This window comes from Xiphophorus maculatus, chromosome 1 (assembly GCF_002775205.1).
Source record: "Xiphophorus maculatus strain JP 163 A chromosome 1, X_maculatus-5.0-male, whole genome shotgun sequence".
In the NCBI taxonomy this organism is placed as follows: domain Eukaryota; kingdom Metazoa; phylum Chordata; class Actinopteri; order Cyprinodontiformes; family Poeciliidae; genus Xiphophorus; species Xiphophorus maculatus.
Window position 1 is genome coordinate 22,285,994 of NC_036443.1, and position 27,919 is coordinate 22,313,912.

At 37.5% G+C, this 27,919-nt stretch overlaps 1 protein-coding gene across 2 annotated transcripts; it reads right to left on the reverse strand.

Annotated features, from left to right (window-relative positions):
* Positions 1-811: 811 nt before the first annotated feature.
* Positions 812-27,845, reverse strand: LOC102232874 (voltage-dependent L-type calcium channel subunit beta-4-like). Of its 2 annotated transcripts, XM_023337768.1 has the most exons (15): positions 27,468-27,845; positions 25,385-25,477; positions 14,021-14,140; positions 12,815-12,937; positions 12,621-12,736; positions 12,448-12,527; positions 12,326-12,345; positions 12,021-12,098; positions 10,234-10,292; positions 10,059-10,159; positions 9,824-9,975; positions 9,648-9,743; positions 8,683-8,853; positions 8,469-8,514; positions 3,819-3,906 (listed from the first exon to the last, which is right to left on the reverse strand). In XM_023337768.1, the coding sequence occupies exons 1-14, from the start codon at positions 27,546-27,548 to the stop codon at positions 8,485-8,487; spliced, it is 1,320 nt and encodes a 439-aa protein (XP_023193536.1). In that variant the 5' UTR covers positions 27,549-27,845; the 3' UTR covers positions 3,819-3,906; positions 8,469-8,484. The 2 variants fall into 2 exon arrangements, with proteins under 2 accessions (XP_005801805.1, XP_023193536.1); XM_005801748.2 differs by lacking the exon at positions 8,469-8,514 and having other exon boundaries at positions 812-3,906; positions 27,468-27,844.
* Positions 27,846-27,919: the final 74 nt, after the last annotated feature.

Below are 27,919 nucleotides of genomic sequence, written 5' to 3' on the forward strand. Positions count from 1 at the left end.
AGAGATCACACCACCAGTTTGGCAGTATGTTTAAAACAAAACACCTAATCAATAGTTATGTATCAATGAAAACAAAGTGTGGCTTCCAGGCTAATGATTAAAAAAGTAGGCTATAAAACATATTAGTGGAACTTTTAGTGGCATTCTGTTGTCAAAGTTCAATGTAATTGTTACGTGTGAAAACTGAAAAACTGCTAAAACCACATCTATTCTTGTTATTCACTGTATAAATATAGTTAAACAGAGAAAAAACGTGAGAAAGTATCTACATGAGATGGATATTTTTCACCTTATGTAGATAATTTAGCAGTTTAGTCACAAAGAAACTATAAATTTATCTCTTCTATAGCAACAGCTATAATTAAAAAGTGTAAAACAGCTGAAATTACAAACAAGGCTGGATGAAAATGTTAGGAACGTAAATAAACTTGAGTAATAATAGAAATATGTTTTCCATTATGCAATTGTCCGCAGTTAATCTTTATCACATGATGAATTTAAAATGTTATTTTCCTGCACTTACTTTTCTTTGCAGCCATTCTACTTTCTAGAAGCTGTTTTAGCTCATGTGTCTTTAACTTATTCATAATTTAAGGCGTTCTCTTCTCTGGTCATTTCATGCCGACCCCACAAGTAGAAACGAAAATGAATAAAAAAAACATTTTTAAAAGCAGAATTCAAAGCAGTTTGTGGTATTCAGCTTTATGTTTAAAGTATAAACAGGTCCCTATATTTAGTCATCTTTTTCAATTCCAACAATTGACTTGTAAATTTTCTCCTTTGTATTATAAAACACACACAACTCAAACAATTAAAAGTACATAAAATGTCATGTTTATTTAGTTTAACTCATATTTCACTTAGCATCGTAAATCTGTTTTCCAATAGAAAGCATTCTATACAGCTTCAGGCAGGAAATGTCTCACTCTTTACACCTTTTCTGTCTCGTTTGATAAACAGAAGGGAAGAGGCGTGTTGGGGTCACGCTAGCACGCTGTGGTAGTCTGGTGGATACATGGTTATATTTAGTGCAGTTATTGCATTACAAAGCAACCATCCCAAAAAACAAAGTAGTGCAATTTTTTTTTTTCTACTCACACAAAAGAGGAAGTCCAGATGGTCTAAGGCGTTTAGAGTTTTTCAATGTTAGGCTTCATATTGCATACAGAATAAGACAGAAAATTAAATCAGAACCCTTGTAAAAATTGTGCTTCAAAATTGAAAAACCTCAACTGCTTTTATCAGTTGCTAAATTGGTCCGCTTCAAAATACATACTCTGCCAAAATATAATAACAGTAGCTAATTGTTGAGCTAAGACATGCAGGACTCACTCATTTTGTCACAGCCTTCATCTGGGACTTTGTTTTTTTTTTTCTTTTTCTGTGGAGTGACTTTAAAAGTGCAACCAGCAAATATTGTAGTAAAATCTCCTCATGTTGAGGCATTTGGAGAGGGAAACAAAATTTTCAGGGGTTTGTAACTGTAGCGAGGAGTGAGTAGCCCCAAAGACAAGACTATCATCACTACAAGACGACAAGGAGAGTCAGAACTAATGCATTACTGAAATACTTAACCGTAAAAAGAAACAATCAGAAATTCATGCAACACTTGCATAGATTTTTTTCTTTTTTAAACCATGCTGATTTTTTTTTCTCTTTTAAATATACAGAACACTAAATAAATACCTCTGACACGTGGAAGCAGAAAACGAGTAAACACTGACCCTGTGTAGGAACAGAGATGGGTCATCGCTCGTCAGTGTCACGTCAAACTAGTCGTTGGCTTGTGGACTGGAAACGGCACGTTAGGAAGGCCAGGACTGCCAAAATTTGTGACTATTTGTGTCTGATCTGTGGTGAAATGTTTGCATGTAAACAAAAAATTGTTGACATAAAATTTTCACACAGGAACAATGTGAATAGAACATTTACCAATGCACAAACATATTTATAGCCTTAATTAAAAAAGTCACATTTTTTTTGTCCCTCCTGGCTTTCCATACAGCATCAAACATGTGACTTTTTACTGTTTAAGTGTTGCTTGTGTGTTAGGTACATAATAAATTATGCCCAATGTGAAAACATTAACATGCAAGCATTACAAAAAAAACCCCAAAAACAAAGTAGATATTTTTGGCTTTTCTGGCTTTCCATACAGTAGTATTTATATGGAAGGCAGGTAGGGTCACAAACATTTTTTTTTGTCATCGATGCATTGCTTCCATGTTTCCACATATAAACAATGCAACAAACAGAGTGTATGGCATGCAGTTCCACTCAAAAAGTCACAGGTTTTTGACTCTCCTGGCCTTCCACACAAGAACGGACAGACACGGCATCATGGGTGCTACGAGTCTTTTCAAAGCCCGACGAGTTTGTAACGTGGAGTTGAGGACTTGACACCTGAGGATCCGCCTTGGTAAAAACCAGCCTTTTAAAACTGCGGAATTCACAGAAATGACGCCATGTTTTCCACAGAGGGTGCGATCTGTGCGGGAAGTGTGGATGCTACAATCAGTTAGCGTGCTACAATCGAATTACGTTGCGATTGGTCAGGTCAGAGAAACCAGGTGGTGCTGGAGGTGCAAAAGGCATGCGAGCTTACATTCGGTGAAGCATTGATTTCAAGAGGAGCTGCAGCTGGGCAGCAGCATGTGCTTGACATATGTGAATGAATTGATGTAAACAAACATTTTGGCAAATAATTTGTCCCCTGGAATACTCTGAACATTCCCTTCCTTGGTTGTATTTACATTCTGTTTGCCCATTTTTAGATTAATAGAGGTGTCAGTGATTGTGCAACAGCAAAGACAAGGGATGTCCAGAACGTACTGCACTGTTGGTGACATATGAGGTGATACGTGTACAAATGGATGGCAAGAAATATCTGCCCATAGCCACAAAAATCAGACAAAGAAAGTAGCAATGAAACAAAACCAGGTGGCCATTCAGTATATACATTGTATTCAAATGCATTACAATTAACCCTAAATGGATAAAACACGGGACATTCCTACATTAGTTTATTCCATAAAGATCATTCACTTCCTGTACTGCCGTAATGTGCAAATCGTCTTGAAATAATTATACATGCAATAGTAAAGATAGTTAAAAGTCTTAGGAATTTTAAGGCCAGTATATGCGACATCCTACAATAGAGAAACCTTTAGGCAAAGCAGCTAACGTCTGAGTCTGCATTCAGCTGGTAGCCTGAAACCTTTCTGTTGCAGAGGTGGATAGCCCTGATGAATTTAACTGGAGCTGTTTGACCCCGGAGAGACGAGCGTTCATCTCGATTTACAGAAAATAAGAGCCTGGAGGAATAAGAACTAGATTACCGATTCACAATAACTGACTGCAAAGTAAAGAGTTGGACTTTTGATACGTTTTTTTTTTTTTTAAATAATGTGTTTGGATCTGTGCATCAGCCGGGGGGCTCAGAGAGGAGGGGAGCCGTGTTGGTGGCCTGGAGGCCAGAAGGGGGCGCTGGTCCTAGTAGTTGTCTCGGGGCCAGGGCCGGCTGCGCTGGCGGTTGTTCCTCTGGTTGTGACCTTGCTGGGCTTCGCGCTGGAGCAGCCTGTCCTGTGATTCGTGCCCGTTGGCGCTGTGGTCGCTGCCTGGATGCCCTCGGTGGGAGGGGTACCTGTCCCTATATGAGCAGCCATGACAGGGGGAGGCGCAACCATCCTCTTCCTCCTCTTCCTCTTCTTCCTCCTCTTCATTCTCCTCGACCCCCGTGTGGCATGGGCTTCCTCTGCGGCCACGGGACAGCGAGTCGCTGGCCTCATCAGATGGCATGAGACTGTCCTGCTCCAGCGGAGAGTGGGCTTCCTCACCAGCTTCCTCCTCCTCCTCTTCCTCGCCCTCCAAGCCCACTGCGTCCTGCGGCTGTGTCTGGTTCTTGTTCTGCAGAATTGAGACGGTCATGAAGGAAACTAGGAGGAAAAAGAGACTAAAGAAAACACAAACACTTTTAAAGCTGCAGTATGTAACGTTTATAAAAAAAATATCTGTTTTTTTTAGGTATTTGTTGAAACTGTCACCAGGTCATGACAGTATAAATATGAGACAAGTAATTTTTGAAAACAAATGCAAAAACAACCAATCAGAGCCAGGAGTGTCTTAGCGTTGTCAATCAACCTGTGTGGCGGAGAAACAACTTATCATTACAGGAAAACCATTATTGGTGGCGATGCTAATGCTAATTAGCCTTAGCATTAATGGCAGGCTCTGCTAACAGGTAGCAGAGAGCAAGGGGAGGGTGTGAGCAGCATGTAGACAGACATGATGGACAGTGCGAAGGCCCTCCTCCTGGCTTTGATTGGTTGTTTCTGACAGACCACTGTATGTCTTCAGTTAGCACTAGGAGAAGCCAAAGGAGCTTGATTTTTTCCACAAATTACGTGTCTCATCCATACTGTCACACCATAGTGACAGTTTTAATAAATACATAGAAAATATATATATCTATTTTTTTGTTTTACATAAAAGTTACACATTGCATCTTGAAAGCAGCTCACAGGAATAGTTCTGATGTTTTTGGAGTAAGCTTAAGTTTGGGTTATCAATCTTAGTTCTCTAACCTGCAGCAGACGCTGCGTTGTAGCACAGTGGATTGGTAGAAAAGTAAACAAATCTTCAAGCAAACATTTAATCTGATGGATCCTGGCACCACCACTCTCCTTCACTCCCCTTTCTCCAGATTTTTGTTCTTAAAAACAACTCCAACTAAAAAATGAGAGGAGCTGTGTGATGGGATAACGGTTATATTTGTAGCTGTTAATCATCCAGACTTTCACAAGAAGTTGCTGGTAAATTTGCTTCCAGTTTCTGAGCCGAACATGTCTTATTATACAAAGTTATGTTGACTGATGTTTTTGCAGGTTGTAAAAGCTGATGTGCCATTCAAGGCCTCACTGCTTTATTTCCTATAAATGCATCATGTATGTAGTTGTTTGCATGTTGTTCATTTGTTTTAACATTATTTACATGAAACAAAGAAGCTGTAGATGTAAAAAAATATATTTCAAAATTCCAGGTTTTAAAGTTTTTGCAAATGTTGCCACAGATCTTGTTTTTTTATTTTTTTATTTATTCAAACAATGATCTTAGTTCATGAACAAAAACTATGATGGAGCAATGGCCTTAACCAGCATTTCACTGACTTAGTAAGGTGATTAGAAAAACAGCAACAAACCTATAGTCTCTTATAAAAATGTAGTTTATTATATCTATTATTGTTGTGTGCCATGAAAAATGAATATCTTAAGCTTTTAGCTGTTTTAAATTGCAATAATCAGCTAAGGCATTGGATCCATCTGACTAGCAGTTTGCATTTTAAGGCTTTTCTAAAAAAATCACTGCAATTCTGGCATCTTTCTACAACAGGAAAGGGGGCCATTACAGATAACTGCACAGAACCTTACTTCAAAATATAAAATAAAAGTAAAATAAAAACTTGAACAATCCCTTTAAGATTCAGACATCAGATAGAAGACAGGAATGTAAAACACTGGATGTGAAAAGGAATCTGAAGAAGTCAATCCTACAGGATAAGAACTGCTTCTAATTTTAGCCTGGTGTATGATTCCTTTATGTATTTATCAGGTCATAGGTCATGCAAGCACCGAACTCAATCGCATCACTGACTTGAAAATAGATGAATAAACTTTTGTTCAAACGTCTTCAAATCAGTTACAGTTAGAAACAAAAGTCTTACTGTCATTCAGATTGGGAACCTCGTGAATTATTGTCCACCTCCTAATTTCAACAAATCTCCAGAGGCCAATGTTTGCATGACTCACAATAATCACATTAATGAGAAATATGATTGATAAAAATAAAGCAAAGTTATGCTTTAACACCAATCTCACATGCCAAAATGTCCCTTTGAAGGAATTACATTTTGCTACAGTTGTTTCTCCTCTCCAGACCCAAAACTGAGGAGATGCAGACAAACATCCGCCATGCTGGAATGTTTAATGTTCGATTAAACATCTTTTCTGGACAATAAGGCTGTAGTATTAGAAACAATGACTAAAAAAATCAAGCTAAAATTTACTAGAATACTTTCAGTTTAAATAAAATGATCAGCCATCATAACTCTACATCCCCTTGGAGACTGAAATGTTATGACTTTGCAAGTTTAGCCTTTATTAAAGCTGCCAGTACAATATATTGTAGTGGCCACAGTCAGATTTAACCATTTCAGGTTTTATATTTGTACTTTCAGTCAAATAACTCGATAACTTCTGCTATGAATTCAAATTGAAGCCATGAAAAACTATCAGGGTATTCTTGTCAGTATTTCGCTTCAAATTTTAATCAAGTTACCACAATTTTAATTAAATGCATTCACCTTCACTAAACAAAAAGAACAACTGGAAAGTTAATTAGCTCTTCTACCAGATTATACTTTCATAAATAATCCTGACAAACAAAAACAAATATTTCTTTCAATGCCTAAACATTCAAGCAAGACAGAACTTACTGACGTATTATTGACTAAAAAGAATCCAAGTTTCCACAAACTCTTGCAGAAAAGAGGATATTTAATCAGTCATTTCATATTTGTTTTATCAAATAACGTTGATAGAGATGAGAGAGAACTGAAAGATTTAAAAACTGAACATCCTAGTTTTTAGAAAGCTTCCTACAAACCTATATGGTGGCAGTTCTTGGCAGAAAGAGTTCGACTTCAGTTCTCAGCAGTAAGCAGGTGATTCCAGCTCCCCATTGACTACATATGCATATAAACAATACTAAAACTTATTCAGGGCACATCTAACACATAAGTTTTTGTTTTTTTTCTGGGATTTGTATGCCCACCCCCTCGAATGCCGCCCTGGGCAACTGCTACAATGGCCAGGAAGTTGTTAAATATTCTTTTTCATTTAAAAACATGTTTCCTTATATAAAGCTATAATAAAAATTAACTGTTATATCAAGTTGTTCTTCTATCTTTTTTTTGTTTGCAATAAAATAAAGTAACTGGCTGAAAATCCCCCAGCAGTAAGTCTATATTTGTATGTTTTTGAGAGACGTTGAGACCTGGTCAGTTTTTTTGAGTTTCTCTTTTAGCAGTGAACATTTCCATGAAATGGTAAATAATAAATGACTGAAAAAAAGAAATAAAAAAAACATGCAGCTCAAATTTAGATTTGCATTGGATTTTGTTAAAATGTACAATATGACCAACTAAAAAAAACAACAAAAAACAAACTAGTTAAAAGGTTTTATTATCTCAAATACTTGTTGTAATCATAAACACTAAAATTTCATAAAATACGTAATTATATACTAAGTTAAGCTGTTTGTACAGTAGGTATGCAATGAATTAATCTTCTATTTTGACTGGATGATTGTTTAAATTTAGTAGATAAGTAAACAGTAGTAAGAAACCTGCATAATTTAAAATGGCATAGTTTTAAATGCTGTCACTGAGTGGTAAAGTAGTTCATTAATCAGGTAACAAGCTGTTTTTCTACTCCTTATTAACACATTTTTATGCAGAATTAAGTGTTTAAAACAAAATCTGCTGATGTAAAATATAAGATTTGACTAAATTAATAGCGATTCTACCAAATTTGTTTATCCGACAAAATTGGAAATTGGTGAAAGTTGGAACCAACATGTTGCCGTAGATTGAAAGAAATAAACCTGAGGTGCTCAAAGCTGGACAAGCCGCAACATTAGGCAAATTTTACTAAACATCTATTTTAGAAAGCTAAGGAAATTAAATTAAAATATACGTATTTTCAGATTTTAGAACAAAGTGAATCATCTAACTTTTATAAAGTGATAGTGAGTGAGTGCATTCCATAAATATAAAAGAAAGACAGGCAGCAAACTTTAAAATATTAAGTTACTTTTAAAGCTTTTTGTCCATTGGAGGCCTTCAGTTGTAGACATTTTATGCAAATATTGCATAAATATAATATAGCAGAACTCCTAAAATAACCACCCTGTATTATCACCTTTTTAAATGAAAAAAAGTCAACTTATTTGATTTTACTGAAGCCAAAGTTGAAGGGCCGAAGAGCAACGTGTTGCGTTAAACATTGATCACTTTTCTTTTAATATTCACTGTGAGCAGGAAGAGCATTCACAACGCATGCTTGAAAAGGATAAAAACTCTGCAGAAAAAATGAAATGATGGGGAAATCATGTTGTTTTTATCTCAGTTATGACTTAGAAATGCGGCTTTACTACATTATGAATTCACCCTAGAAGCCGGTAAAACAGGAATTCACCTAAAACCATAAATTAAAGAACAAAATACATGGTGCGGTTAAAAAGAAACAAGCAAACAAAAACCATTTCTGGCGAGATCTGAGTGAATAAAACATGGTTCATTCACTGCCCCAGCCGCTGTGTTGTGTTCAGGTGTCAGGAGGTGTGTAAAAGGAAGGAGGAGGAGGAGGAGGAGGAGGGGTGCACATACATAACATATAAACCCCACTACTCACCCCATTGTGTAAGCGATCATTCAATTAATCCCTGTGTTTCAGAAAACTGCAAAAGTGTTAAGCAGGGATGAGCGAGAGGACAGACAGGACAACTTGAGACAAATCAAAACACACGAGTGAGTCTGAGATGGCAACAAAAACACTCAGTAACATTCAGCTTCACAAGAGTCTTTAGCCAAGACTGAAAGGTGTGGATTTGGGCTGGTGGGCCTACCTGTAGACTGGAGATGGCGGAGGGCGGGGTCATCAGGCTCTGCTCCAGTAGCGGGTTCAGAGGGGTGTTTCCTGGCAGGTGAGTGGCGCGCCAGTAGACCTCCAGGTATTCGGCCAAATGCTCACAAGCATCCTCTAGCTGGTTCTCATCCAAAATGACATCAAACATATCCTGAAATAAAACACGTAACACTGTCTTTAACCCTTTACGACCCGAGTTTAAAATGCCCGCCTGGATATTTTTGCTTATTTTAATTGTACGCAGTTCTTCAAATGTCTTGTGAGTAAATATATTTGCCCACTTATCCATAACAACTGGAACTCTCAATATCTAGCAGTTATTTTCGCAATTTACCGTCTGCTAAAAGAGAATTTCATTCCCTTCTACGGCGGGGGTGAAATTATCGTAATAACCTGATCTTTTTGTAGTTAAAATAAAAACAGGAAGTGCTGATGGATTTGCACAATAGAGTAACAATGCTGGTCAGAATCTGGGCAAAAATCTACTTGAACTGGTCCAGACTGTTTATTTTCTAAATTACAATGGTCACAAGCACAGAGTGCTTTTAAATACCTAGATGAGGTGCTAGTCTGTTAGGTCTCAGAGGTTTCTCCTGACTTCCTGGTCCTCACTGGATAAATAACTTAATACATTTCTACTTTATGGACTTGAATCTTAGATGGTCGGCTCTATCTTTACTTTTGGTTTGAGTTTATCTTCCATGTATATATTGATATTAAAACTGGTGCAAAAGAGGTAATTAAGACATAGAAATTCAAGACTCAAATGATGAGTATCTTCCTTAAACAATACGATCTGTCAGTTGCAGATCAACTGACAGATCTGCAACTGCAAAATTGATCTATATTGACTCAAATAGAGATAAATATAGATTAATACATAATTGTTAGTAGTGATTAAATTAGCAAATTATGGATAAAAAGCTCCAGACTCTGAGCACTCACTGGGGGGCACTGAGAGAGTTTGTCTGCAGCCATCATCTGCACATTCAGGTGTTTGCTCTGAGACTTCCCTCTGGACTTGACAAGCCTCTGCAGCACCTGAGAGACGAAGCAGAAACCCTGTGAGGAACCTGAGAGGACGAGGCAGCCTGAAGACAATGACGCAGAGCAGAACGAACCTTTGGCGAGGAAACTTTCACGTAGACAATGATGGGAGCGAGGGAAGTTTTAGCGAGCTGTGCGGGGTGGTTGATGGTGTCAGCGTCCAGAACCACCAGCTGCAGGGTTTTGGCGAGCTCAAATATTCTCTCAATCTCACTCTGAACCTCCGCTGCACAGATGAGACGCATTTGGCGTATACTTACGTCATAACTGAAGCAAAAAGGCTTTTTGTGCTGATGTTTGCTCTGTTACCGAGACTGGAGCGGGTGTTGGATCTCTCCATGATGGGTCTTTTGTTCAGGACGGATCTCTTTGCTAAGGACAGGTCGGCAGTTACACGGGTGATGGAGATCCTGTAAATTCAGTTAATATAAATAAACATACAAAAGGATTTGGGACTCAAAACCCTGTGAGAAATGTTACTGACCTTCCTTCAAATCTGTGTTTCAGAAAGTCAAACAGAGCTTTCTGCATCATGTCTGTCACCTAGAGGAAAGGACAAAAGACATACACTGGCAGAAGAAGAATTGTATCTTTCAAAACTGACTTTACAACTTTCTAGTTAATCCACTAGGTTTTCATTTAAAGTGGATCTATTTAGAAAATTTTATGTTTTTCATTTGGGCTTCTACTGCTTCTAAAAACAACACAAGCACTTCAGAATACATTATTTGGTAGAAAGTTAATGATTTTTGGTGTCTGGAAAATGAGCTGTTTTAAAAACCTCCATATTGTTGAATCTCAAACAATGGGTTACCTAGCAACCCCAGCCCGTTACCTAGCAACCCAAGCGAAGCTTCAGCATGTTTGGTCAACTGGTTTTAACGCTGAAAAGACAAATGTTTTGTTGTTGACAAAAACAACAAAACCACTTGTTGCATTCCTGTTGGTTGTGCAGGAGGCTCTACTTCTGCTTTTCAAAGATGTACGGTTGTATACGTAAGCATCTGTATGCAGCCTTGTTCATGTACGAGTGTAAACTTTGAGTTAGGGGGCGTGGCCAGAAGCAGCTTATTTGGATTTAAAGTGACAAGACACCCTAAAACAGCTCATTCTGAAAATTTTATGTGCATGTTTTGAATAGGCCACAGACCTATCCTAAAATGTTCAAAGAATAATAGGTGGCTTGTAAAATTTCTTGGTGTCTTGGAGTGTGACACCAAGTCTAACAAGGATCACAAAGCTTTTTGAAGAGAAACTGGCCAGCAGAAAAATGACTTGTTGCATTCTTGTTGATTGTCCAGGAGGCTCTACTTCTGCTTTTCAAAGATGTAAGGCTGTATATGCTCTCTTTGACTTATAGATCCTCCATCATCCCTAATCAAGGTTTCCCTCAGAGAACTTGCTAAGCCCAGTGGTTGGACACTAGGGCATCCAGCGGCCTGTCGTGTTTTTGAGTTAAAAAATGTTTAAAGTTGACAGAAAATTTGAAAATATAACTTGATAATCAGGTACTATTGAAAGATTGGAAGATTTACACCTGAATACCAACTATAAAGTCTTAAAAAATGCAAACATTTAAAAAAGACTTAAATAAATAAGCAATGCTTAGCCTGGTGGGGGCACAGGTAAAGCCTGGTGGCCCACCAGACTTTACCATATCTTCTCTTCTTCTATTTATTTCCTTCACGTCACAGAAAACCTTCCTCCTAAACTCGACTGGTGATTTTCGCTTCCAGGATCTGTTTGCTCTCTACAGGACAAAAGTACTAAATTCTGCCTAGCAACAATTCCAACCAATAGAATGAAAGCTCTTGGCTCTGTCTTGGGTTGCACTTGTTTTACAATATATGACAGCAAACATACCAGATTTTAACATTGTAGTTTACTGATTGCCAACAGATACATACATTGTACTAATTTAAAACTATACGTCTGAAACTTTGGTACATTATTTTTATTTGCAAGCAGAAAGGACAGTAGTGAGCAAGCAGGATTAACCTGCAATGGGAAGACAAAGCAGAATGATGCAAACAGGAAAAGAGAAAATCAGTGTGTTAAATTAAATCAAATTGCAGAAAACTAATATTTGAAGGAAATTTGATACTGAAAATAAGGACTCCCTCTCCTAGATTCAAATTATATTCTCAAAAGAAAGAAGATTTTCTTCACATTCCACACATTGGCATCTATTTAAATCAAGAACTATCTGTTATTTTTTGTTTTTTGTTGAAGAAAAAACAGATTTTGGGGGTAAAATAAAGAGAGACTGACCTCATAGCCCTTCAGTGATGGTCCCACCAGGACCACCGGCCTCATAGAGGGCACCACGTCATAGGGAGGGACATGTTCCTGCCAGAAATAGGTAAGGATGGAGGAGCAACGAGAACAGATTTATTTATTGTTACAGGACAAATAAAATAAAAAATCTCCTTTTTCACTCGCACAGTCTCATGTTCGGAAGAGGCCATTATTTTATAGTCTTTCGAAGTTAAACCCAACAATGTTAAATTCAGGTATTGTATAATCACTGTGCACAATTCAACTCTTCTTTGTCACTGAAAAGAGCACAGACATACCTGTTTTTGCTTCTGTTTAGCTTGTGATAACAGAAACATAACATTAAACGACAGTAAACCAGAAGTGGCAGCAGAAACTGAGTTCGTGTCTCAATGAAATAAGATGGGGCTGTAGTACTTACATTCACCTGCAGATGGCGGTGTGGTCCTCCAGCTTCCAGACACCATGTCCCCTAAACTTGAGGAGTTGCCTCCTGTTTTCCTGTAACAGCAGCAACATGCTGGCTCATAGCTCTCATTTTATTAAACAAAATCATGTTGGAAGTACAAAAGCAAACATGTGATGACCCCTGACCTTTGTTTCTGCTCCTGTTTGAGCCTCATGGCCTCCAGTCGCAGAGGGCTGGGGATGAAGGCGATATCCGCTCCTTCTTTCACTAACCGCCCGATCCACCAGTCATTGTTGTACTTCTGTTAGAGCCAGGAGGTCAAGGGTCAAATCAATCCATGGAGAGGATTCATCAGCTTTAGCAGAGGGCCATAACTCACTTCTTTGATGTGCAGGAAGTCTTTGGCATCAAAATTAACTGCAGCTCCTTGGACAGGACAGTCCTCATCCAGAGCTCCGCAGTAACTCACATTTGTCTTTACGGCAAACGCTACAGGTTTGGACTGTGGAGCAAAAAAACCGACAAGAATATTCATCAGTGATGGGAAATGCTGAACATTTGGGCTTAATTATTCTAAAGCTGTTAAATAATTTGCTTCCCTGCTTAAACACTAAAATTAAACTTTAAAAATTATGCTTACGTACTCACAAAAGTATTTAAAAACTATAAGGTGAAAATTGGGAAAGCAGATTACTAAAACTAAAGTAAAATTCATGCCTATATACCTTTAGGTCTCTGTGCACACGGTGTTTTAAGTTAATAATTCATTAATATTGATGAAAAAGTACTAGTTTCACTGGCAGATTATTTAATTTCTAACAGGACATGTTTCCCAGGTTATAAGTGAAACAATCTGCCAATGGAACACATATTTTTCTCATCAATATTAAGGAATTTCTGATTTAAAAGAAGCTCCTGCTTCTCTGTCAAAAATGTCTCCTAAGTTAGTTTTGTCTTATTTCAAGTGTGCTAAGATATTTGCACTAGACAAAAAAAAAGCTGGTAAGATTTTGTGTTTTGTCACTGAAGACAACTCAAAGTGCTTTATATGACCATAAAACATCAAACAAAAATATTACATTGCACTACTATTGTTAAGGAAAATCATAAAAATGTGGAATCCAAACTAAAAGTAATCATGTTTCCTAAAAGTTTTCATGTTAATTTAAAATAACAGCATTTCATTATTTTTGAAGTTTTCTGGAAGTTTCTTCCAGATTTGTGGTGCGTAAAAACTGAATGCTGCTTCTCCATGTTTGGTTAGCTTGATCCAAAACACCTGAGAGGTCTGGATAGTTGATACAATGACAAAACATCTTTTAATGTATTTTGATGCTAAGCCGTTCGGTGATTTATAAACTAACAAAAGTATTTAAAAGTCTATTGCAGGAGACTTCCTGTCCTCCTACAGGCTAAAAAACAGAGAAAAAAATGCAAAAGAAATCCTGCAGGTTAAAGACATAACTCTGCATAGTCAGAATATCAACACAATTCCTGAAATTATGGGTTTTTGTTTTGTTTTTTAAAACTAAAATGATTAGCGTCGCTCTTTGTAAGCTGTGTGGAGGCGGCCCTGGTGTCAAACCTTAGCTCTGTCGAGCTGCTGCTGTGCCTGGCGTTCGGCTTCACGCCGATACGCCTCGCGGTCCTCCTCGGCTGACAGGTCTGAATCCGACGGTCTACTGGTATACGAATCAGCCGACCCCTGTCAGGACACAATCACATCGAGATTAATTCATTTTGCACATCTTCTGCTAAAACCTCCGAGGAGCAAAACTGAGAGCAGAAACACAGACCTGCTGTTTTTGCTGCTCTCATCTGTGTTGTCTTCTGCAGACTGTCTGCATGCAGGTGTGCATGTAAATATTTGTGTGCATTCATGACCGAATTCATGTGGGGATCTATGAAACAATGCACTGCTCTCCCACACCAGCTATCTTATGACAGACCAAATATAGCACAAAGGAAGCAATGCTTCCTCTTCTCTCCCGCTTGGCCCCAATCCATTCCAACATCCCCCTCAATGCAGCACATACATCCTTTATTCCCCTGTTTATCCTCCAGAGACTTCTTCTCATTAGAGAAATACACACTGGTTATCATTTTTCAATGTAAGCAGTTTCAGAACACGTCCCAGGAATGGCTAGCACGTTAAGCTGAAAACAAAAGATAGAGTGCTAGCTTGCTAGACGCTTGCAGATTTGTATTTCAGTAACTTTATAGTCATTACATGTTTTAGAAGATACATTTTAATCTCAGAGAAGCATGAGTTAAAACATAAAGTAGTTTTCAAACAATAATTTTATTTATTAAGCAAAAGAAGCAATTCTCACCCAGTAATTGTAAGTAATTGTCATCTTTCGAATGTTTTTTTTTCTAAAGTGGGTTGTCGTTTTCAAAAACACATTCAGAAATGTTGATGTTTGTTTAAAAATGTTTCCATCCACAAAGGAAACACAGAAAACATCAAATTTTTACCTGTAAGTGACGCTAAACATGAAGCATGCATATTAAGCCTCCATATGAGAATAGCAGCAAACACAAGAAAACAAGAATTGGCGAACAGCAAAGTGGAAGTGGGGTCTTCTGTAGAGCTGCTGCAGTACCATCACAAACATATAACCCACCATTTTTGTTGTTATGCATGATGTGTGTAACACCGTTTGAGCTTTAAGCTGGGTTAGCGGTTGGGCTAATATGTCGAGTAAATACATGAGGGAAATTTTGACTGGAATTTGTTTTGGAAAAATAAAAAACTTTCACGTTTGGATAAGTTTGATTTCCCACATGATTTTGGAGAGCTGGCTTCAATTTCACAAGCAATACATAGGTGTGATTAGTGCCAGACATGTAGAATTAAGAAACCATTTAAGTAGGACCTGTCTGACAACAAGAAGTAGGCAAACAAATCTTAAAAAAGAGGCAGAACTTACCCGGACCCAAAGCAATTTAAGAACAAATGAGAATAAACGTCATTGACGTCTATCAGTCTGGGATAGGCTGCACAACCAAATCACAGTGAGATCAAACTTGGTTCAGCTTAGGTCTTTATTCAGCAATAAGGAATATAGACAGGAGAAAAATGGATTGACAAAACTGGAACTTTTTGAAGGCATGTATCCTGTTAAATCTGTTGCAAGATTAACAGCACAGTCATACACAGGAGTGGGAGTGTGATGGTTCGGGCCAACTAGTATTTTCTGACAATAAGCTAATTTTTAGGAGGTATTTACTTACTTTTAACAAGTTAATATGGACAGTTTTGTTTCCTCTACAAAATAAATCCTAACCCGAGTGCGACATTTTGTATTCACTGATGTCAGTGCGTCAAAAAAGCAGGAACAGAAAAATCTGGAAGGAGGTAAATGCTTTTTCAGAGTCCTGAATGTGAGAGTCCTGAATCTGTCAGTGAGAAGAACTGCCACAGCAAAACCAAAATGAAATCAGCCCAGAACAAACTAAGAATATCACAGAAAGGTGGTAAAAAAAACCCAATGTTCTTGGAAAGAAAAGGCACATTTTTATAGGGCTGAAACAATCATGATTAATGGATTACTGAAATGATCGTCAACTAATTTAGTAATTGATTACTCAGTAACTGGAGTACACAGACTTACAAGAGAACTTAGTCATTTAAGGCAAGAGACTGTTTATTAACGTATTTAAAAAAGGAAGTGAATTGCTTTTTTCCATCTTTTAACATATTTCTAATATTTGATTTAAGAAAAAGGTGTCAAAATAATCGATAACTAAAATAATCGTTAGCTGCAGCCCTACACACCTGAACAGTGTGGTACTATATTCACTGAGAGTAAAGGCTCAGTGCTGGTCATCCATCTTGCCAACATGGATCCTCTAGAGTTCCAATTAACCAACATCTGCAAAGAAGTTCCCAAACAAAAACCAGAACCACCAACAACCTTCGCGTGGAACCCAAAACGAAGCGTTATTGACAGCAGCTCTGCGAGCGAACACCTCTCCTCGTTTCTTTTTTTTGGTCTGGCGTCTATGTTAGATAACTAGATGTGATTTCTAGCACTCTGCGAGGCACCACTGCACCAGAGCCGGAGCAGCGCTGACAGAGAGGAAAGGAGGGTGAGCAGGAGAACGGAGAGGGAGAGAAAGATAAGAGCAACGTATAAAGATACACCGAGAGGACGGGAGGGCTCGAGTAACAGGAGAGAAGAGGGGCTAGATGGAAGAAGAGCGGAGGAAACCTCCAGGGAAAGGATGAGATGCAAAAGGACAAACAAGAAAATGAAAATATGAGACGGAGATATGAGGAAAAGTTGCATACCTGGCTGATTAGGAGCACGGCACTAGAGCCTGATGAAGACATGAATGTGAAATTTCTGACTGTAGCGGCGTCCCTGTCTTCACTGGGAACGTTCACAAACCCTCACAGACATGAAAGCAGAATAAATGTGGCAGTGGGCGCAGAGTAGAGGTGTTACATTTAAGGTTTTTTACAGAACAGGAGGTGATTGCTGCTTGGAGATGACAAAGGAAACCTCTCCAGCCTGCTCTTTGGCCTCCTGGCCACTTGTTTAATGCAAACACACTAAAAAACGCTTTACCATAGTAGCAGGACATGAAAACTTGGCCTATCTAGGAGAAGCTTCACTGCATTGCAGACTGTAACAACGAAAGCAACATCTTCATTTTTGTTTTTTATTTTTATTTTTTAGGATGTCTTGTTTTATTCCTGCTAACATCTCTGTCTGCAGGCTAAATTTAACTCTGCTCCTTCCTCCTCTGCCTCTGTGATTATTCTTCACGCGCTGCAACACTGATGTCCCCCACTCTGCAGGTTGGGGGCCAAGTGAGAAAAAAAAAGTGTGTCACCCAGCTAGTTGGGCCCAGAGAGGGCAAAATCATCCAGCAGTCCAGCCAGCGGCTCCTCAACAAAGGAGTTCAACGCTAAATACATTAGGGTTTTTACAGAAATCTTAGTTTATTCTTTTTATCTCGTTAAAATTACAGTGTTTACACAAACAGCTGAAAAAAAATCACTTAACAGAGTTCACAGAGACAACGAGAGCGAACCCAGTTAGCTGTTTGCTTAAGTTTTATTCTTAATCAACAGCGGGTCTTAAGGTTGCTCTAAAAACCGACTCTGGATTGTCGGCTTACTGCTGACAGATTTCAGTTTGTGGCTGAATCATCTGGTCATACCAAAGCCATGTATGGTGCTACACAGGGTTCTGTATTTGGAGTTATTCTGTTACTTCACTGCAAAAACACACAATATTACCAAGTATTTTTTGGTCCAGTTTCTGGTGCAAATGTCTCAGTAGACTTGAAATAAGACAAAACTAACTTAAAAGAGACTTTTCAGCAAGAAATAAGTGAATAAGTCAAGACATGATGACATAATATGTCATTAATATTAGAAAATTATTCATTAAAAGAAGCTCCTATTTGTTGATGAAACGTTCCTTGGTAGTTAGTTTTGTCTTATTTCAAGTGTAGCAACGCATTTGCACTGAAACTAGGCCACAAATACTTTTGTGGTTTTGCAGTGTCTGTATGCATTTCCCCAGATAAATACTAGAAAACATGTACAGATAAAGCTCCAATTAGGGCTGGGCGTTTTCCCATACCATTTATCTTGATATTCTTATCATCATAAGAATTATGATTTGTTGCTGTCACTCTAAATTCAAATTAATCACCTTTAAATCCCCACCAAACTGTCCTTATTGTCAGGATTGATACTTTTAGTAATTTCTACACTGTTAGTTCAATGAGAGCATAAATAAATACCAATAAACCCAAAAAATAAATGAAGCACATTACAAATGGGAATGTTTTTCAAGAGCATTTGTTGTGTTTGTGGGGCTAAAACTGCTGTGACACACAATCACAGTCATCATTCACTTACCTAAAAAAGAAGTAACAAATAGATCTTATCATCGCATTTATCGTTATCACAAACGTACCACAAAATATCCTGATGAAACTTTAACTCCAGCCCTAGTTTCACTGTTTTGACGATTTATCTGTAAACCAGGAGGAAACAAATCTGCTTATGAAGCTATGAGCTTTTCTTAGATATTTACTTTTACCTTTATGAACAAAACAGCTTGATACATTTGACTGCCAGCCAATAATAAAGAAGAGAAGAGCACAGCAAATAACGTTTCCCTGAATTTCTCCTCTTGTGAGACAACAAAAGCAATTTCTACATCTTCAATAAGTTATTTTAACTTATGTTTTACAATAATAACTGAAAAACAGATTACATTTCTAATAAAAAAAATAACAATTCTTATTTTAAAATGTCTTCCCTCCAACTTTCTGAAATCCCCCAGTTGCATAAGTAACAGCATCTTTCCATCCTCATTCAACTTCAGCTGAACTGTCTTAGAGCAGCAAAAATCTAAATTTTTTCACCAAGTAGTTTCTGCATAAATCTGCTGTAGTATGTTGACTCAGAAAGAATTATTTAGTCCTTATTTATTCAAAATGTAAACTATCCTTAGATCTAAGCGACGGTGTGTGGACGTGACTGACTGGTGAAATGTACAAGATGTATTCCTGTCTGTAAATCATTTAATACAATTTTATGTAAGGATTTAAAAAAAAAAATAAACTCAATATTTATTCACTGTATTGAGGGAATTTTAGATCTTGGTCCCCAGTAACAGTGCCTAAGTGTTGCTTTTTAAGCAATAATATATAAAAATGCATGTTTTTTAAAGAATAAATAGCATTCCACCAATTTCTGTCTTCATTTTTGCAGCATTTACTATTTATTCTCCAGCAAATCCACATTCCTATGTGTTTTCTGGAAATGGTCAGAAAGACCCATATATACTGTAAATATGCTCTACTGGTACAAAATGCAACACAAATATCACAACAGTGACCCAATAAAGACATTACTTCATCAGTGCAGACGCAGCATCTGCACCGACGAAGGTTCACTCACCTCAGCATGCTAGATGTTCACACTCAGCTCAGAAGTCTGGTCTATTTTTTGTTTGAATCAATAATATTTTTGTTATAGTTTCAACCAATAATATTTGAACCACTTGGGAAGCTGTAGAGAGCATTTAACTTCATTGAATGTTAACCAAGGCATGAGAAAACAATAATGTTTTTCTTCTTTTCTCTAGTTTTTTAAAGTAAAACTCCCACAAATAGTAAAATACGGATGTAAATAAATACTATACCAGATCATCCGCCAGGTTTGTTCCAGTATGTTGTAACAAGAAGGACAATATTTCTGTATTATTTTGAACACTATGCCATTTTTAAATTAATTTTCATTTAATTTCCATTTGGGATTAATACAGTATTTTTGAATTTTAATTTTGTCACCGTTTCTGCTGGACAGTTTTGTTTTCTATTGAAACCCAGCATTCATGACTCTCATATTTGGTCTCACATTACAATCAGACTTTTGGGATTTTATATAATTAAACCAAAAACAAAGTAGCACATAATTTTGTGGTGGAAAGAAAGTGATGCGTGTTTTTTTTTTTTAAATGTTTTAGATTGCATCAGATTTGGATGCCTGAATCTGAAATCTTTGCTTATTTCACTGCAAGCTCCTTCAAACTGTCAGATTAAACAGAGAGTATCTGTAAATAGCAATGTTAGATTCTTGCCACAGATTCTCATTTGGATTTAGTCTGGACTTTGACTAGGCCACTTAAACAAATGAATATGTTTTGATCTGTAGAGCTAATTTCCAGCTGGAATGCTAGCAAGCTTTTTTTTTTCTGGAACCTTCCTGTATTTATATCTATCCATCTTCCTGTAACTGTGACCAGCTACCCTGTCCTCGTCCCCACAGCATTATGCTGCCACCACCACATTCCAATGTGTGGACTAGTTTTCTGAAGCTCTGCTGTGCCCTTAACATTTTCAGATGATGAAGGCAGCGGATTGCGTGAGTTATTATTAATTTAGGAGTGCCAGAGTAAAGGAGGCTGAATACAAATACATGCCAGGCTTTTCGGATTTTTATTCAGAAAACAATTGTTGTTAATTTGTCACTTAAAATCAAAAATCAGACTTAAAAACCACAGTAAGAAACACAAACGCTCAAACATCTGCTGCATGATCAAATGACTTAAAAGCTACAAAATTAGCCTCTATCTCTGCAGGCTGGTCAAAATCAAGTGAAACAACCACAATCAGGTTTGTAACCCCCAAAATCCCAAACCAAACATTCATCCCCCCAAAAAATTAGCCATCAGCTTCTGTGTTAACAATCCACTGGACTCGAAAGCACCATGCAATAAATCATTCTGTTAATATCAGCCGCGCTGCATGTAAAATCGATCAACCAAAGGCTGCAAGAGCCTGTGCAGAGCGCATGCAGCCGGACTGCAACCAGAAAGTAAAACAGGTGCAGGGAAGGAGGAAATAAAAGCCCCGCTGAAGGAGGGGAGGGAGACCAGGTGATGGAAGACAACACGGGAATCTTTGACAGGAATACTTCATACTTACTCAGCTAATGATGATGCTGCTGCTGCTGCCGGTCCCTCCCTCTCTATACACTACCTGCTGGATGCAGACGGACTGCGCTGTGTCCCGCTCCCTAAAAAGGGACGACCTGCACTGGTGTTGCAGAAACTGGCAACACCTTCTTTTCTATTCTTACCCCACATCCTCACATCACAACACAACAACCAACGCAGCATTTGCGTCACTTGATAAAACCCACCTCCTCAAATTTACATCACTCTCATTTATTATTCCGTGATTCCGAGTGAACGTGCGGCGGCCGAGAGTAGAATCGGGTGAAACTGCTCTTGCTATCGATGCCTCCCTTAAGATTTCTCCTCCTGCTCATGTCCTACATCTAACACATGTATCCATACAGTATCCTGCTGCAGAAATGAGTCATACTCCGCTGCTCCTCCATAGTCACACCCCACCCCTATCACAAGCAAGAAACTATCTGCTCTGTGTGTGAATGTTACTCTCTCTGTGTGAAAGCCTTTGTCAGTGGGAGCAGAAGGTGGTGGTGTGTGTGTGCGGGTGTGTGTGTGGAGGTAAGAGAATGATTGGGAAGACACTGGAGGAGATTGTCTGAACACTGAACCCACACATCAGCATCACATCGGCCTTCACCATGAATATTTGAAGCTGTACGACATTCCCTGGAAATCTGGAGGTTTTCATTAAGCTCCCACTCAAATCGGGATAACTAATGTCTCTGCTGAAGGAAACGCCCGCTCAGCACTTTTCCTATTCTGCTTCACTGTTACACTGCTCCACATTACCTATAACATATAACAATAATAATATTAATAATAGCACTGCCTTATATGAAACTGATGTATTTTTTTAATCAATCAATCAAATTTTATTTGTATAGCACATTTCATCAGCGTGGCATTTCAAAGTCCTTTACATCATAAGAGACACAAAAACACAAAGTCATGCAACATAGAATCAACAATCAAAACATTACATTAAATCAAGTGCCATCATTCAATTCGGAACTGATTACGTTTCAAATACAACTCTAAACAGGTTGGTTTTTAGTTGTGATTTAAAGGAAGTCAGTGTTTCAGCTGTTTTACAGTTTTCTGGAAGTTTGCTCCAGATTTGTGGTGCATAGAAGCAGAATGCTGCTTCTCCTCGTTTAAACGTTTCTTACATTCTCAGAAGAAAATGTGAGCATTTTGAATCTTAAGGCAGGTGTTAGTGCATCATAAAGTCAAAAGTTCTTGCAAACCAAGACTAGTAACTTTTAAAAAAGCCATTATTAAAAAAATGTGAGTTATTCTTTACCTGATCAACATGATCTAAGGAAGCAATATCTAAGTAAAACAAAGTAGTCCCATTTTTGTTTTAAAGGAAAGCAATATAAATGTTGAGGCAAAACCTGAAAACGAGTTGTGCCTCATTAAAAGAAATATATTGTTTGGATGGACACTTGTAAATAATTTTGAATAAAATTAGCAAATAAAAAAAATAAAAAAGAAATATACTGAGTTTGCACATTCAAAAATTGAGTCTGTATTTGGTCATGATTAATTAATTTAAATGCAGATTTGGATTCATTAAAGTCAAAATAAATGTGGTCAGACTTACTGAGGAAAATACAAAAACAGTGTTTACTAAAAGATCGATATTTTCTGTTGTGCCTAACTTTTTTTAATCTCTTATATTTCTGTCCTAGTTAAAGATAAAATAGTCACCATGTCTGTAAATCGTCTTTGCTGGGGGACAAATTTGTCCTCTTCTTGAATTGCAGTTGGGGGCCATAGAAAATCAACACTGAGGCCACAAACAGCCTCCGGGCCGCACTTTGGAAAACCCTGCGTTAACGGGTACCACTTCATAACGATTCTGGATGTCATGAAAAACTTTCAAATGAACATAAATTTCTTAACAAGCCGATGCGGATCCTTCTTAAAATCTCTTACTGTGGATTTATGAACAATTCTCCAGGCTTTCTGAACACATTTCCAAGTTTTATTTGAAATATGAAACTGCTTTTTCAGTCCTGTTGTGTTCCTACACACAAGAGCATAATGTGACGTGAGCTTAAAAATGAGCAAAATGAGACGTTTCAGGGCTTAAAAAACTCTTCACACAGTGTCTGAAAGTCATGTTTGTGTAAAACAAGGAAAAAAGACCTGAATAAAACCATCACTTAGAAATGGGCTTTCTGGGACTGGACTGATTCATCGAACATGGGTTTAATATTTAACTGAACAGAACTTGGATTAAGCATTAAACCAGGACAAAAGCAGGTGAAATACAGAATATATTTTATATTTCTTTTGATTGTATCTGGGTCATGTGATGTTTCTCTCCCTATCTTTCAGGTTCATAAACTAAAATTGGGAATAGATAAACCGGATGAAGTTGGATGAAATGAGAAGGGTTCAGCTCCTTCTATGCTTCTATAGATCTGGTGGTGGAGACATTGATGGCAGATTGTGTCAACAGATCTGTTCCTCCATACACACACCCTCCGAGAGTAAGAAATTCACAACACAACAGTTTATGAATCTTTCAGACCAACTAAACAGCTGAATTCACCAAACTTTTGTGGATAAAGGCAGCAGATTGAATACACAAACAACATTTCAAAGATTGGAATATATTTTATGATATAAACTTGTGATAAAACTCTTGACAAATTATCTCTGACGTGTCTGTTGTGTTCCACCAAACTTGACACAGTTAAACTCTGCTTATATTTTTATTTTATTTCATAGAGATTTTAGAGTGAATGGGACTGAATATATTTGTACATCGTACTTTTCACAGTTTTATTTGTTAAACATTTTTCTTTCATCTCAAAATTATGCACTGCTTTGTTTTTGTAAATAGAATGAACTTCAGTAGAATAAACAAAGGTTTCTGGTTTTAATGTGAATTTTTTTTTTTTATTAAGAGAGCATTGAAGAATATAAGAAAATATTTTAAATGTTTTGACTGCAAGGACTAAAACAACAATATATATTTTTAGAAGATACCAATGAGAACATACTGTAATTCCTAGTTGTCTCTACATTCAGAGATTTTTAACAGCACTACTGCTGGGAATTTTTAAATAGTTAGGATCATTGCTAGGAAAAAACAAGGGCCCTGGTCTGAAAAAGGACCGAAGTTTGACAGAAATGAGCTGCGACTGAAGGAAGAAGTTAAAAGAAACTAAATGCAGCAGATCACTTTTTGAGTAAATTGCTTGTTAAGTCTCAATAGACCAAGAAAAGTAAAACAAAAAGAATATTTGAGCTCCCAATACTCATTCAGAGTCCAGTTTTCTTATTAAAATACCCTCCGGCAGAAGACTATTTCCTGCATTAGCCACTAGTTTCTTTCACTGAATGCAACTTGTCCTCTTTCACACATTGAGGAAAGTAGGCTGTGATGATTTAGGTTGCACTTTGTCTGCACAGCCCCCTATTAAATGACTGGACTCCAATATCAAATCTTTGATGGACTCTAAAAGCAGTTTAATTTGTTTAAAAAGGTCAGATTAAGTCAAATGCTTCTTCTAATCCTGGAGTGTCAAACTCATTTTTGCTTTGGGCCAAATCAAAATCATGAATGCTCTTAATGGGCGGGTAGAGCTGAATGTATCGATAAAACCTGTTAAAATATCAATGAATTCTTAAAATTAAATATTATTGAACGTCTTTTCAGGCCCTCCAGGATTTTGTGACTCTTTTAATGATTTTTTGCTATAAAAATCAAACAAATTTGGAAATATTTACAATATTTGTGGTAATTTATAACGGTAAATGTGATTTTTATTACTCGTTGTGTAGATCATGGACTATAATCTGATATCAAATAAGATTGAGGCAGCTGTTTAGTACAAGTAAGAAAGTTTTGACAATTTTTGAGAAAAATCTGCAGTAAACTTAAAATTAGCGCCAAAAAAAAGTGCCGAGGTTTATTGATTTTTTGTGAATTTCCACGACATTTCTCTAGAAACTGGGGGGGACTGATTGATGCAATTTGGCAATAAACAGATAAAAATTGCATTAATTTGAGTGATGATATAATATTTAAGCTCACTTAGGGTTTAGTCTAGAATCTATAGGGCCACATAAAAAGCTGCAATGGGCCGGACACGCATTCTAAAGATAGATGTGAACAAATATTTCTTCCAAAGCAACTTGTCACAACAGTTTCAACCTGAATATTATTTTAATCACAGCAGAAATCTTAAATAACACAAAAGCACCAAATCAGTTTTCTAAAAGTGTCTGACCTGAAATTACTAATTAAAAATTTCTGGGCTGCGTTGGGATTTCAGAGCAACATTCCTCCATTGTCAAGCTTTTTGCTGCCCTCTACTGGACACAAACAACACCTGCAACAGCAGACATTTCAAATCCAGACCATTAAAACTCAATGCTGTTACATTAGAAATAAAAAAATAGGGATAAACACATTCTGCTGGTTTTATTAGAAAAAGTTTCTTCTCTCTGCTGTTAATAATTCAGGAAACGTTTACCTGTCGTTTGATGAAGCTGGACGTCGTGTCTGAGGACGTGCTGCCATCTGAGCGTTTGAAGCGACTCTTGCGTTTAGGCAACTTCCTGGGCAGCTGTGTAGAGAAAAAAAAAAAAAAACTTTCAGCATATTAATCATACAAGTGTGTGTTTCATTTGAGTCATTCCTAAAAAATAACAACCAGATTCCTTATAAAAGGACTGCACCATAGTGCTGGGAATTTACTTTATTAACAATACATTTATTATGCTTTACATAAAATTAATAGATATATCGATTGATAAAATGTCTAAATTAACACTTGTGATAGACTAAAAAAGCTATAATTGTATGAAAAAAAGATCCAGTTTCTTGCTAAAGTTAATTTGAAGAGATACGTAACAATACAAAAGACCATAAATGCAACAAAAAATAAAAAATACAGTTGAATGTGAAAGGATGTAAAAGCAAAATTGGCCAGAAGTTGCACAAAAGTGATAAAAAAAAAAGAAATAAACCAACTAATCTGCCTGAAGATAAAAATAAAACACTGCTTACATTTTTCATAGGATACTGAAAATTACACAATTTAATTGAATCCTGTCATTTCTACAACTTGTGAATTGCATTCAAAATAGAATTGTGTCAATGAATTACAATATTTTTTGGTCTGAATTACTCTAAAATACCAAAATGACAAAACTTTAGTTGAATATTACCAGAAGAACCATTAATTCTAAAGTTTAAAATAAGAAACAATATTTTTAAAAATGCTGTCCCAACATATAAGCAAAAATAATCCTTTTCCTGCTACAGACTCTCAAAAGAAACAGAGTAATAATATAATTTCCCTCAGGGCCGGTCCAAGCCTTTTTTGGGGCCCTAAGCAGATTTTTATTTGGGCCCCCCAAGCCAACAACCAGATGCTTCATCATTCCTAACACACCTGCTATCATTAGCATCTTTTGTGATTAGCTGACATCATACCAGTATTTTGTGGTATTTAAGTGTGTCATTTTATTTTAATTAGCTGAAAGCAACATCAGCTGATAAACACTAAATTTACAGTAAACAAGTTTAATATCTTAAAAAAGTGGCAACAGCGGGAAGAAATTAACCTATTCTTTGTCTAAACTATAAAAATAACATGAAAATTGCTGTAATTTTAAATAGATATTTAAATTACATCATGCTAGCTTGGTGCTCTGGGGCCCCCTGGTGGTGGGGGAACCTTAAGCAGCCATTGAACTCCGATATGCCTCAGCTGGCTCTTATTTAATCATTTCTACTACACCTTTGTATAGCTGCCGCTGCTGCATGTAGAACACAATGTGACAGTTTACAAATAAATCTGAATGCGAAACTGAGCCCGAATATCAGATTCTGCTCTGGGCCCCATAAAATCTTAGTCCGGGCCTGAAAGGCGCTGTGACAGTCTGTAACATGCACATTTTCTTGCAGGGTTTGTGGTTATTTTGAGTCTTTCTCATCGGTTAAGTTTTAGTCATGCATGTTTCCATCACTACTTCGCCTAAATGTGGTCATCAATTAATGTCAATAAAACATATTTCGGATTTTGCCGTCGCGAAGACGCAGAGGTTCTTCTCCCCACCGAGTATTACATGAAGCGCCTCTGGTTTCAGGCTACAGGTTGCAGTTGGAGCCACGACCTGATTCAAAAAGCTGCAATCCCGTCATGTTGCTGCTGTGCTTTTCTCCGTTACTGTAGACGATGCGTGGCTAGAAAACCCCCCCGCACAGAAATAAATAATAAAAGATCAATATAAAGGAAAGGCCTGATGTGTGAGTTTGGGCCAAAAAGCAGCAGGTCTGATTATTTTTTTTAATTTTATTTCATTTTTCAATGTGTGGGTGGATTAAAGCCTCCATGTCTGAGCCTGATGCTGTGGCTCCGGTAAAATAATAATAAAAAAATGTAAAAAAATAAAATAAAATCTGCGGTTTTACTGAAAGATGAGGTGAGCACAGAAGTACAAGACTGCCAAACCACGGCGCCTCAAACGGAACAACAAGTAGCATCTGACACGGTCTCCACCAACAACCTGTCCGGAGAGGACGGAGCTGCAGTGAGTGAGTGGGTTTACCTGGAAATAATGCGACTGGGAGCCGGTTTCCACAGCAGACAGAGGGTCTACGGGCGATTTGGACATTTTGACTTGCACCATCTATTGAGAGCGCAGGGAAGCGGGCGGCACACAGACATGCGTTACTGGAGGAGGAAACAAGACGCACCAAATGCATCTATATGCAGGAAGGAGAAGAAGAAAAAAAAAACACTGGAAGGAGGGAAGAAGCGACCCGTAACATTCATGCAAAGCCAGGGGAAACAAACTATTTCCCTCCCTATGATAGAGTAAAAACAATCGTTATATCACAGGGTAGAGAGACTGCAGCGAGCAGGAGAGACGTCGGAGCTAAATTAAACCTTCAACGCCGAGGCGTCAGTCCTTACAGGTCCGTGCGTCGCTGAAGTTGGTGTCCGATTCGGAGCCTTTTCGCTGTTTTTTTTAGGACTCAGTGCCGCTTACAAGATTAG

Excerpts from the sequence above, each read along its gene's own strand:
- LOC102232874 (XM_005801748.2), bottom strand. The coding sequence starts at position 27,548 with ATGGTGCAAGTCAAAATGTCCAAATCGCCCGTAGACCCTCTGTCTGCT. Across the intron at positions 12,737-12,814 it reads ACTTCCTGCACATCAAAGAA|AAGTACAACAATGACTGGTG; the intron begins GTGAGTTATGGC and ends TGGCTCTAACAG. Across the intron at positions 9,744-9,823 it reads TGAAAGTTTCCTCGCCAAAG|GTGCTGCAGAGGCTTGTCAA; the intron begins GTTCGTTCTGCT and ends TTCGTCTCTCAG.